The sequence below is a fragment of the Eubalaena glacialis genome, chromosome 3 (genome assembly GCF_028564815.1).
Source record: "Eubalaena glacialis isolate mEubGla1 chromosome 3, mEubGla1.1.hap2.+ XY, whole genome shotgun sequence".
Taxonomy (NCBI): domain Eukaryota; kingdom Metazoa; phylum Chordata; class Mammalia; order Artiodactyla; family Balaenidae; genus Eubalaena; species Eubalaena glacialis.
Genome location: NC_083718.1, coordinates 81,279,740 through 81,292,580, shown reverse-complemented (window position 1 = coordinate 81,292,580; position 12,841 = coordinate 81,279,740). Strand labels below are relative to the sequence as shown.

The 12,841-nt window shown below is 53.5% G+C and overlaps 1 protein-coding gene across 3 annotated transcripts; it reads right to left on the bottom strand.

Moving 5' to 3' along the window:
- Positions 1-1,500: 1,500 nt before the first annotated feature.
- On the bottom strand, positions 1,501-8,633 carry PKLR (pyruvate kinase L/R). 3 transcript variants are annotated; one of them, XM_061185917.1, is made up of 11 exons: positions 8,534-8,633; positions 7,318-7,500; positions 5,030-5,121; positions 4,801-4,932; positions 4,465-4,651; positions 3,846-4,116; positions 3,573-3,723; positions 3,114-3,266; positions 2,853-3,019; positions 2,334-2,515; positions 1,501-1,701 (listed from the first exon to the last, which is right to left on the bottom strand). In XM_061185917.1, the coding sequence occupies exons 1-11, from the start codon at positions 8,631-8,633 to the stop codon at positions 1,595-1,597; spliced, it is 1,725 nt and encodes a 574-aa protein (XP_061041900.1). In that variant the 3' UTR covers positions 1,501-1,594. The 3 variants fall into 3 exon arrangements, with proteins under 3 accessions (XP_061041900.1, XP_061041902.1, XP_061041903.1); XM_061185919.1 differs by lacking the exon at positions 8,534-8,633 and having other exon boundaries at positions 3,846-4,108; positions 4,457-4,651; positions 7,318-7,423; XM_061185920.1 differs by lacking the exons at positions 4,801-4,932; positions 8,534-8,633 and having other exon boundaries at positions 3,846-4,108; positions 4,457-4,635; positions 5,098-5,121; positions 7,318-7,423.
- Positions 8,634-12,841: the final 4,208 nt, after the last annotated feature.

Below are 12,841 nucleotides of genomic sequence, written 5' to 3'. Positions count from 1 at the left end.
GTTCCCCCGCTGCTGTCAACAAATGTCTTGGGTCCCTGGTGTGGGCATCCAGCTTTACTGCCACGCGTGGACCCTCCCCGTCTATACCCCCTGAGTGGGAACACACATCTCCTGACAAGTTCCTTGCACTCTCTGTCTCTGTGGTAGAACTGCCTTTTTGTAAACTGGGAGCCACCTCCTCCCTATGCCCCTGTCCCAGTGATGTCCCCCTTGAAGCTAAGGGATTGTTGACGCCCCCTTATTTAGTGTACCAGCGTAGATTCCCCCCAGGTTGGGGGCAAGTGAATCCTTAGATGGAATTTTTTCTTTCCTTGCTCCCTTATTTATTTACTCTTATTTATTCAATCACTTAATAACTATTTATTCACTCATTTGCTAATTTTATTTATTATCAATTCATTTTATTTACCCATTCATTTATCCATCCCTCCCATCCCCTCCTGGTAAGGAGACAGGAATGGGCAGAGCCCCTCCATGCCAGCTCTTGCGGTCCTTGCCCAACTCCCATCAGTGGCAATACTTGAGCCCTCTCCCTAACTAGGTGGGAGCAGGAAGGCCACCTGAGAGGGAGAGGAGGACTGTTCTTATTTTTAGGTTTTTTTCCCTTTCTACTGAGTTTGCTGCTGGTGCAGGAGTAAGGGGAGGGCCCGAGGTATCCAAGCCTGGGGAAGGGCAGGCTAGCCAGTACCTCTGCCTTCTCAGGGACAAGAGAAACCCCCTACCCCACCCCTCTGTCCCCACACCTACTCTACAGCATCAAAGAATGAGGGGCCAGGACCCTAAATCTCCTTTTCTCCTGGGTGGGCAGTTCTGGGGTTCTGGGTGTGTGGGAGAGGTTTTATATTGCTTCCAAACACCTGGGTTTAAAAAGAAAATAGAGACACTTGTTTTGGCTCCTGGCTTGTGTGTGGGAACAAAGTGGGCATTCTGGGGTACAGGAGGAGGTAGCAGGACACCTGACCCAGCAAGGCATGAGGTGGGTATGAGAGCAGCCAGGGAGCGGCCTGCAACCCTAGAGGTGGTAGAGACAGTGACGGGATGAGCCCGCCTGGCTCTCGGGGCTCCCCGGCTACCATCTACCCTAGCTTCCCCAAAAGGGTGGTGCTTTGATATCACTGACAGTGACAATGAAGAAAGAGGTGGCACTCTCCTCGGGGGATGCCTAGATTATCATGAGGGCCACATATGAGAATGTCAAACTGCATGGATGTGAAATATTTTTTAAATAGAGATTTTGTGGAGACTGTGGACATGATTGTCCTGTTCCCCTCACCTCTGCCCCCAGGTACGGGAAGACTGGGGGGATAGAATTAATCAGTTAAGCTGGATTAAAGGCTCAGAGTATTTTAGGGACCAGTTGAGAGTATCAGATGCAGGGAATGTACCATTGGTGCTGTTGGATGGCCAGTGCTTAATTGGATACAGACTTTCAAGGCCTGTGCAAAATGGAGAGGGGGAGGGGGCACCCTGGATGGCAGATGTGGCCTAGGGTAGGGAGGATTGGGAGTAGAGAAGACTTAGATGTGGGGCTGTAGGAGGGAGCAGAAAGGAGGGACAGGTCCAGGGCTGGCTCGGTCAGAGGAGGAGGGGCACCTCAGGTTACGCTCAGCACCCGCATAATGTTGGTATAGCCGGAGCCCGGTCGCCAGCCTGTCACCACAATCACCAGGTCCCCAAAACGGAGGAAGCCACGGAGCTTTCCTGGGAGGAGGAAGGGGAGAAGATGCTAATCAGCCATTGAGGAACCCAGGCCAGCCCTGTAATGAGAACGAGCTACCATCCTTCGCCTCTTCAAGCCCACTCGGTAGGGAATGAGGGGCCTGAGGCAAACTGTACAGTGTGTCCCACAGGTGGCACCGCAGGAATGTGACCACTATTGTATATCACAGCTGCACGTATGCCCGTGGGGTGGCATGTTGCTAAGTAGCAAGTCTGTCTACCTGTGTTGCTATGCTGATAGGAAGAGGTGGGGTATGAGCATAGCCAATTGTCAATTAGATTTTAGGTGCAGCTGCAGGGGACTGGGTTCCCCTTTCTCTTTTCACCTCTTGCTCCTTGGGTCAGGCCTGGCTCTAGCCACCTGGTGCAGGCAGCAGCTGTGCCGACTTCTTAGGGACGGCCCTGACCCCTGGCCTCTCTCCCTCTGCCCTCCTCCCTCAGCACGTTCCCCCCACCCCTGGAAGCCCAAATATCTCAGTCTTAGTGAATCTCACAGAGAAAATCTGGGACCAGAGGAGAGAGGCAAGGCCCTTTTGGGTGGGTGTGGGGCGTGGGGTTGGAGGACTCATGATACAAATCCAGGGGTGGATGAGGAAGGAGTTTAGGTGGCTCACCACTTTCAATGCCAAATTGGACTCGGCGATCCACATCGTCTGCCCAGATGGCCTCTGGAGGTTCAAGGTAGAGCACAGGGAAGACTCCTCGGCACAGGTGGGCCTGGCGGGCAGCCTGGGCAGAGCGGGTGACAGCAATGACTGCTGCCCGAGGTCGGTACCGAGACAGAAGCTGGGCTGAGCTGAAGGAGGCAGACAAGGTCAGCCCAGAAGAGTGAAAGAGTGTTGGGTTCTGGTTCCAGGTGCCAGCAATAAGCTGTGTGACCCTAGGTAAGTCATCATATTTTTCTGGGCCTTAGTTTTCTCACCTGTAAAGTGGGTATAAGAATACCCGCCTTTCTTACCACACAAGGAAGATATGAGATGATTTTTTAAAAATATCACAAGATCTGCCTCTCTAGGCCTCTAGCTCCCATAGCTGCCTCTCTGATGATGATGAGACAAAACCCAAGCCTGGGGCCCATCCCAGCCTGCCCTTGGCCCAAAGCCCTGTCTTGGCGTTCCCAGTGTCCCCCTCACCGGCCAGTTGTGGTCAGCACGATGATGGCAGCAGCACAGCACTTGAAGGCAGCCTCCACAGCGCCAATAGCGGTGACCTCGGTGGGATCCCGGCTCAGTGGTGCCGCCCGGCGCAGCTCCTCAAAGAGCTGCCGGTGGTACACGGCAGCCTCTGCCTCCCGGGCAATCTGTGGGCACCAGGGGGTCAGGCTGGGCAGGGCTATTGGGACCTGGAAGGGATGTGGTTTTCCAGCCCATTTGCCTTGCATTCTGAGCTCCTACCGCATGCTGCATCTTTACAGCCTCCACAGGAAAGTTGCCTTTGGCAGTCTCCCCCGACAGCATGATGCAGTCTGCCCCATCCAGCACGGCATTGGCCACATCACTCGTCTCTGCCCGGGTTGGCCGGGGCTTAGTGATCATGCTCTCCAGCATCTGGGGGACATCTGGATGTCAGAGCTGTAGAAGTCATACTCTGACTGGGGACCCTGCCCTGAACTACTTCTCGGACTCCCACACTCTCTGAAGGCCCCTAAAGCCAGGGTCACACTCACAGACTATGTGATCCTGGCTATTCTGTTTCCTCACCTGAAAATGGGGGTCACAGTATCTCTTCCTAGCTTTGTTGTTTGAGGGTCAAACACTGGACAGCAAAACGTGCTAGAGACCTAAGGTGTGGGTATTCACCTTCAGGTGTCCCCAGACCCACAGAGGGCCCTGCCCCCAGGGCTCATTCCAGACCTGTGTAGCACAGACAACGGGCTTTCCCGCCAAGTTGCAACGGCCAATCATCATCTTCTGAGCCAGGAAAACCTTCTCGGCTGGGATCTCAATGCCCAGGTCACCCCGTGCCACCATAATGCCGTCGCTCACCTCCAGGATTTCATCAAACCTGGGCGGTTGGGGGAGTCAGGGCTGGGGAAGAGCCAGGAGATGCCAGGGAGAGGCAGGCAGGAGAAGGGGAGGGGCGATGGGGATGGGTAGGGCCTGATGGGAACAAAGACCAAGGCTCACTTCTTCACGCCTTCGTGGTTCTCGATTTTGCTAATGATCTTGATGCCCTGTCCTTCCGGCCCCAGAGCAGCCCGGACGGCAGCAACGTCGCTGGCTCTCCGCACAAAGGAGGCAAAGACGATGTCCACGCCATGCTCCACCCCGAAGCGCAGGTCCTGGACATCTTGCTCGGACAGCCCGGGCAGGTCCACCTGGGCCCCCGGCAAGTTCACGCCCTTCCGGCTGCCCAGGACACCTCCGTTCTCCACTTGGGTCTCCAGCCCCTCTGGACCTACGGGCATGGAAGGAGTCGGCTGAGGTCAGGGGTGAGGCCGGGGGCTTAGTCACGGCAGCGGGAACACGAGGACTGGACCCCCAAGAGAGCGGAACCATGTCCTATTCGTTTCTTGGTCCTCGGCCTGGGCTCTGCACCGAATAGGCACAGGGCGGACTTCTGTGGAAGAAACTACTAACCCGCCAGTCCAGCCCCAACCCAGGGTGAGCCCAGGAGTCTGGATGCCGGGGGTTCGCAGGACGGGTGGCTAGGGGAAGGTGTGGTGGGTGTGAAAGGCGAATGCGGGAGCCAAAAGGAAGAGAGTGCGCGCATTGCGCAGGGCCAGGGCGGGAGGCGCGTCCGCACCGATTTTCGTGACCTCTAGGGAGATGAGCCCGTCGTCAATGTAGATGCGGCCCCCCACCGGCACGACCTGGACGATATTGGGGTAGTCCACCCACACGGTGTTCGCGTCCCCCCGCGTCCGGAACGCCGGGTCCACAGTCACCAGCACCTGGGAGCCCTTCAGTAGCTCCACTTCCGACGCAGGGCCCTAGGGGCGGGGCCAGAGGAGGACTGAGTTCTGCCTGCCTCGGTGGGGGCCGGCCCCTCCCCACGCTCCGCCCTCCGGGCAACTGCCTCCGCGCCGCACCGCCCCCTTCCCGGTCCCCAAGACAGAGCGGGTCGCAGGTCGCCTCTCACCCCCTGCAGGATCCCAGTGCGTATCTCCGGTCCCTTGGTGTCCAGAGCGATGGCCACGGGTCGGTAGCTGAGCGGGGAAGTTGCAAAGCTCTCTACCGCCTCCCGGACGTTGGCGATGGATTCAGCATGGTACTGGGGATGGGAACAGAGGGAGGATTTCAGGGGAAGGTGGCTGGGACCCTGAGGCATCCTCTAGCCCCGCCCGCCTCCCCGTGGCCCCGCCCTGAACCTCATGGGAGCCGTGGGAGAAGTTGAGTCTCGCAATGTTCATCCCGGCCCTGATCATCTCCTTGAGGCGCTCCACGGAGCGAGATGCCGGCCCTGGAACCAGAGATCCCACTCAGACAACTTTCTCCCCAAACCTGAGAGACAGGTGAACCCATCACTACCCTCAGAGCTGCCCCAGGCCACAGAAGTACTGTTACCTGACCTTTGTTCCCTGACGCCACCCCTGCTCGCAGGTCAGAAACTCCGTTCCCCTCTCCAGCTAACACACGCCTCCTTGCACTGTGAGGCCCTAGAAAAGTGGGCTCAGCCAGGCCTGAGGTAACTGTGTTGGCAGTGATGTTAAGTCCTGCGGTGTGGAGGTAACCCCAGCGTAGGAGAAGTGGTTGGGTGCCAGGTGAGGGCATTTGGGGTACCAGGCTTTAGAGCTGAGAGGCCTTATATTGGACTGAGGAGAGTCGAGTTCTATCCCATCCCTGCTCTGCTGATAGGACGGCTGTGTAACTGAGACCCAGTTGACCAACCTCTCCAGTCCCTCCCTAAAGCCAGTTCTTCCACTTGTGCACTGGGTCTCCTTCTCACCTGCTCAAAAACAGATTCAGCCATTCCCCAGTCCTCTGTGTCATCAGTGTTTTCCTTTTTTGTTAGGTCATTCCCATCAACATGTAAACCTGCTGTTATTTTTCATCCAAAAAAAAAAAAAACAAAACTCCTAATCCCAGTTCCCCCTCTAGCTACAGCCCTATTCCTTTGCTCGCCTTTGCAGCAAAATTCACTGCAAGAGTTATCTCTGTACTTGCTGCCTCCAATTCCCCTCCCCCTATTCTCCTTGTACCCACTCTCCACTACATCTATTCTTGTCAAGGTCACCGAAAACCTCTGTGTTGTTGCTAAATCTAATGGTCAGTTCTCAGTCCTCATCTTAGCTGGTCCATCAGCAGCATTTGACACATCCTTGATGTCCCTTCTTCACTTGGCCTCCAGGACACCACCCTCTCTTGGTTTACTCCTACCTCACTGGCTGCTCCTTCTCAGCCCCTCTTGCTCTTTACCCCCCTTAACATTAGATGCTCCTTTTACCTTCACTCCCTTGGTGGTCTCAACTAGTCTCATGGCTTTAAATACCATCAATATGCCGACAGCTCCCAAATTTATATCTCCAGTTCAGACCCCTTTCCCAAACCCAGAGTTGTGTATCTGATTGCCTACTCTGTATCACACTTGCATGTCTAATATGCTTCTCAAACTCAACATGCCTCAAACTGAACTGATCTCCTCCCCCCTAAACCTTTCCACCACAGCCTTTCCTGCTCAGTTGATAATGCATTCTTCTAGTCCCTCACGCCAAAAACCTGGGAGTAATCCTTGACTCCTTTTTCACCCTCAACCCACCCCATATCCAACCCATCATTATTCTGTTGGCTCTACCTTCAAAATACATTCAGAATCTGATCACTTCTCACCAGCTCCACTGCTACCACCTGTTCTAAACCAGAAATACTGTAGCTCACCACAGTATTACCCCACCCCCACCCCCAGTCTATTTTCAAATATTGCAGCCAGGGTGGTTCTGTTAAGACATAAGTAAGAGCATGTCATTCCCCTGCTCAAAACTCTGCAGTAGCTTCCCATCATACTTGGAGGAAAACTCAACTCAAATTCTAAAAATGGCCTGCTAAGCCCTACATGATCTTCCCTTTCCCGCAACCTCTTCCTTTCTGCTACTCTTCCCCTTGATGGTTTCCAGCCTCCTTGACTTAGGGCCTTGGCGTTGACTGTTCCCTTTGCCTGGAAATCTCTTCCCCCAGACATCTGCATGGCTCATTTTCTCATCTCCCTCAAGTCTTTGCTCAGGTCTAATTTTCTCAACAATGGCTACTCTGACTCTCTATTAGGACTGCAACCTCCCTCCTGCCCTTGCATCCTGATGCCCCTTACCATCCTTGATTCTTATTTTCTTTTTTTTGTTTTCCATAGTACTTATCAGTTTCTAACATACTAAATAATTCCCTTATTTTTAAAAATAATTTATTATGTTTATTAATTATTGTCCCACCCAGCTAGATTGTCAGCTCCCCAAGGGTAGGTAGGGATCTTTGTCTGTTTATTTCGTTTCACTGATCTACTCCCAGGACCCAGAAGCTTGTCTACCAAGCGCTCAACAAATATTTGTTGAATGAATGACCTCAGTCAAACAGGGAGAAATCTCAAAGGACACAAAAGATGAGGAAGCACCTTGAGAAACACCCAAGAGGCCCTGTGATGCTGCAGGAGCAGATAGAGGGCACTTACCAATGGTGGCAATGATGCTGGTACTGCGAGCGGCCACAGGCTCGGAGTCGATGTCCAGCAAGCAGAGGTGTTCCAGGAAGGTGTCTGCCATAGCAGCTGGCAGCTGCTGCTGCTGGAAGAAGGAAGTGCCCAGCTCCTGGGTCAGCTGGGCCACACTAGCCCGCCGCAGGTACCCCGCTGGTCCTGCAGTAGAAGGGGGCTGCGTGGGCACCTGCTTCTCCTCCCCATCCTTTCATCTCAGCACAGTCTCTATTCCTTCCCTCGGTTCTCCAGTTTTTGTTGAGTCTTCTTATGAGCTGGGCATTATGCATACATTATCTTGTTTAGTCACAAGGATGCTAGGAAGCAGGTACTGTTAAATGCTGTGTAATTATCCCCATTTTATAGGTAAGGAAACAGAGGCTGAGAAAGGTTAAATAAATTGCCCAAGGCCATACAGTTCTAACTAACAGAGATGGGATTCCCATCCAGGTCTGACTAACTCCAGGCTCAAGTTCTTGATCACCCAGCTATCTGATTCCTCACAACCCCCGATTTCTTGCCCTTTAGCTGATGACTTCTCTCAGCCTCAGCACCGCCTTGATATCTAGTTCACAGTGGCCCCTCATTTCCAGGCCGAGAATCACCCAGTTCCCTCTCCTAAGGTCCCTGTATTCTTCCTTCCAACCCCGGGCAAGTGGCTGGCCTCCCACCCCCTCCTCTGAGTTTCCTCAGCCCCTTCAGTGCTACTCCAGGTCCTGAGGTCCCAGTAGCTTGACCCAGCCCAGCCCAGAGGAAGAGGAGCCCCACTGCCAGCCGCACCCTCCATGCCACTGCACGCCTGTCTATCTCTGGGGGTCTGATCCACACTGTCAAGCTATCAGAGGCATGAGGCCCAGCTGGGCTGGGGATCAGTTCTGCATCCTGGTTAAAGTGTCACCAGTGTCTCCCTTGTCACTGGAAGCCCTGTGCACCAGGGGCCAGAGTCCAGGAACCACGAGAATACCCCGTGGCTCCCATGCTGCGAGCTCCCCTCTGCCCTGCCTACTGGGGCTGGGAGAAGAAGCCCAGACCAGGGTCCATAAATTAACACAGGGGAGACTCCGATGAACACAGATCCTCCCCAAATACTTCGTAGCCAGCAGCAGATATGGATCATTTGTACATCCCCACCCCACTCCTGATTTCTACCCTCGTTTTCCCCTTCTCTTCAATGGCATCTGTGGCCCCTTCTTACCTCCTGGAGCCCCAGTCAGGATGGACTTTGCTAAATCCCTTTGGGACTTAGAGATCCATGACCAAAGCCACATGGGTCGCATGTTGTCCTGCACTGACATGCTTCCAAAATGTGGAGGTGCGGCTGCCCGGACTGTGGAGAGAGAGGGGGAGAGGATAACAAAACTGCTGGTCTTATCGAAGGGCGCCAGAGAAAAGAAAAGGGGCACACCCAATAGGCCTCCCCTGTCCCCACACAGAGTCCCTCCCCCAGACCTGCTGGCTCTCTGCCCCTGTATTCTGGCATCCCCCCCTCTCATCCATTTTTCCTGATAAATTTTCAATCCATTCACACTGTCCGGTCATCAACCTGAAGAGAGATTTTTTTTTTTTTTTGCCAGTGATATGGTCCCTTTTTTTGTGCTTTACTGAAGTTAGTCCTAGATGAACCTAGGAAGCAGGGGATCTAGGGTAGGGACCGGAGGCTGAAGAAAGGGGATGGGGAGCATTTTGATCATGTAGTGGGATTCTCTGGAAGGGCTCTGATAGCATCACTGTCATTATCACGTTGGCTACCATTTGCTCATTGACCATCTGCAATATTTATTGAGCACCTACTCTGTGCCAGGTCCTGAAGCTACAGTGGTGAGCAAAACAGACAGAGCCTGTGCCCTTCTATGGAATTTATAGTTTGGTGGGGAGACAGACTATAAACAAGTGTCAAACAAATAAATATATAACTACATGCTTTGTAAGTGCTATGAAGGAATGAATCAGGGTGCTGGGACAAAGAAGCCAGTGAGGAGAAGGGGGGAATGTATTTATTTATTTTTAACATTTATTTATTTGTCTGCGCAGGGTCTTAGTTGGCGCACGCAGGATCTTTGTTGCAGGCTGAGGGACCTTTGTTGCGGCATGCGGGATCTAGTTCCCTGACCAGGGATCAAACCCGGGCCCCCTGCATTGGGAGCGCAGAGTCTTAACCACTGCACCACCGGGGAATTCCTAACAGGGGGATGTATTCTATTTTATTTATTTATTTTCGGCTGCATTGGGTGTTCGTTGTTGTGCGCGGGCTTTCTCTAGTTGCAGTGAGCGGGGGCTACGCTTCGTTGCGGTGCGCGGGCTTCTCATTGCGGTGCCTTCTCTTTGTTGCAGAGCACAGGCTCTAGGCGTGCGCTCAGTAGTGGTGGCTCGCGGGTCCTAGAGCACAGGCTCAGTAGTTGTGGCCCATGGGCTTAGTTGCTCCGCGGCATGTGGGATCTTCCTGGACCAGGGCTCGAACCCATGTCCCCTGCACTGGCAGGCGGATTCTTAACCACTGCGCCACCAGGGAAGTCCTGGGGGATGTATTTTAGATGAGGTGGTTGGGGAAGGCCTCTTTGAAGTGATCGTATTTAAGCTGAGATTTGAAAGAGGAGAAGGAACCAGTGGGGACAATTTGGAGCAAAGAGTTTTCTGAGGGATTGGAAATAATATATGCCGAGGCTCCAAGGAAGGAAAAAGCCTGGTGCTAAAGAGAGGGCAAGCTGCAGTGAGGCCCTGAGCCTGGGGTAGAGGGGTGTGGTCCCTGGTGAAACTGGGGACCGAAGCAGGGCCTTGGAGGGCAGTGGGCTCACCCAGGGAAGTGACACCCAAGTGATGCTTTAGAGCCCTCTAGCTGGGTGGGGGAGACCAGACAGTAGGTGTAGCGAGACCAGTGAGGGCTTTTAGGAGTAATCTAGGTGGGAGGACTAGCATAGTGGCAGTAGAAATGGAGAGAGGGAGACAGATTTGAGATGTAGTTTGGAGAAAAGCAGACAGGATGGAATGATGGAGAGATGTGGGGAGAGGGAGAGGGAGGCTTTCATCCCTAAAGGACGGCACTGAGGTGTCTGGCTTGAGCAGTTGGGCAGATAGTCATGCCACTCACTAAGACTAGGGAAGAAAGAGGTTGGCAGGGGAAAACATTCAAGGTTTCTGTTTTAGACAGGTTTAAGTTTGACATGCCAGTTCATCATTAAAATCAACATGCAGACAGTTGGATATGTTCACTGAGCACTCAGCATATGCTGGAACAGCATTCAAGGCCTCATACACATCCTCTCCTTTTATCATCACGACGATCTAGAAGGAAGGTTGGACTAATAGCCTGTTTTATTATTTTTTTTAATTAAAAAATTTTTTTTGGCCACGCTGCACAGCTTGTGGGATCTTAGTTCCCTGACCAGGGATTGAACCCCGGGCCCTCGGCAGTGAGAGCGCAGAGTCCTAACCACTGGACTGCCAGGGAAGTCCTCTAATAGCCTGTTTCACAGATGAGGGAACAGAGGCTAACAGGGTGCATTGAGCATCTTCTGTTGCCACTCCAGATCCTTTCTCTACCCTTTCCACTCTGCTCTGTGGCCAGGAGGCTGAAGGCCTTGCCCCATGGCTTCTGTAGGGCTTGGCTGTGGAGAGTGGCACTAATAGGAGATGAGATGGAGGAGAGCAAGGCTGGGCGTTTACCTGCCCCTCCCCTCTGTGAGGTTGCTGTAGGGCCTGCGGGGGGGCCCTCTCTCTCCAGATTCTAGGAAACATGCTCCCTCCATCTCCTGGGCCCCTGAGGGTGGTAACTAAGCCACTGCTACTAGCTCTGGGGTAATGCACTATCCCTTGTGGTTTACCAACACCCTGCCCATACCTTTGCACATAATCCTCTTATGAAACACTCCTCAAATTATCTAATTTGAGAAAGACTTTGTTCTGATACACTTGTCTGGAGCTAAAAATCTTGGCAGTGGTGGAGCTGGGATTCAGGCCCAGACAGTGTGGTTCTAGAGTCTGAGTTGTAACCACTAAGCTCCATTCCTTCCCTCTCAGGACTGTTTCCGTGGAAGAAAAGGGGAGAAGCCTCAGACCCTGGTTGGAAAAGAAAGAAAATAGATAGTAGGAAGGACTGCCCAAAGGGGAAGGAGCTTGGGGTCCTAGGCTCTATGTATAGAAGACAGAACAAATAAAGATGGACAAAAGTTGTTACCAGAGTGAACATAATAGACTTCAGGGGCTGGAGACTCAGGCTTTGTGCTTGGGGGTTGGAGAGGGACATTTAAGGTTGGCCTGACAATTTCAAACTGACTCCAGAACCAGTTGAAAGAACAAAATTCCGAGAGATCCAAGTCCCAAGCGGCCAATAGGAGGCGGGGCTGGTGCCCCAAAGCAGCCCCTGGCCTATCCAGCCGAGGGACAGAGGCTTCAACCTAAAATCAGGCCGCAGAGGAAAAACAGTCTGGCTGACCCTGGGTCCACAAGTAACCACGTGAGAGATGGCCTGCACTCTGTCACAGGGTCAGGCAGCCCTGAGCAGGAGGCCTGTGGGTGAGAAATCTGGGAGAAGGACTATGGGCCCCTAGGATCCAAACAGAATGGGCGTACTCAGCTTTGTCAGATACGACCCCTCCCCATCCCCGCAAACACACACACCTTGACACCTTCAGACACAAGCATGTGACATCAAACACACACACAAGCATGGATGGGGCCCCTACCATGTGCCGTGTCCTATGCGGACTCAGGCTCCCCGCCCAGACTGGGGAGGGGCAGGAATGCTAGCAGTAAGGTTTAATAAAGTGTGTCAGGCGGGGTGATGGAGTTGTACACAGGACACAGAGAGCACCAGGAGAGACTGAGCGATGCTGGTGAGGGAGGTCAGGGTGGCTTCACGGCGGTGATACCAGAGCTGTACAGAGTCAAGGACAGAGACTGACCAATGCCGGGACACATGCACACGCGTGTATGCGCACACATGTGCACACACACAAACACCCGCATTCCACGGATGCACACCCCGCCCAACCCTAACACACACAGATTCTACACTCACACCACCAGCACACACTCATACAACAGACTCACACAGACACACAGGAACCTCACACACTTTTCCTTACAGAGACACACACTCACACACACCCATTTATGCACACTTGAGCTCTCACACACGCACACAAAGTCCAGGCTTTGTCCCCAGCCTAAGGTGGCTTTATTCTGCAAACCAGAGAACACCCGCCTTCCTCATCCGGGAAAAGGCTGCCGGCAGGCCTGCGAGGGGCGCCCGAGAGCCGCCAGCTGGCACAAGGGCGAGGGCGGGAGCGCTGGGCCGAGGACGCCCCGGGCCCCGCGCCCTCACCGCGAGCCAGAGTGAGGCGGGGAGACGCTCTGAGCGTCTGTTTCGTCATGTGCAAACCGAGATAATAAACCTTCCGGAGCGCTCCGCGCGATAATGTACGTGGACGTGTTGTAAGCATGGCCCGAACAGAGAGCTCGGGATTATTGCTCTTGTTCTCCTGCAAATATGGTGACTCCTCTCCCA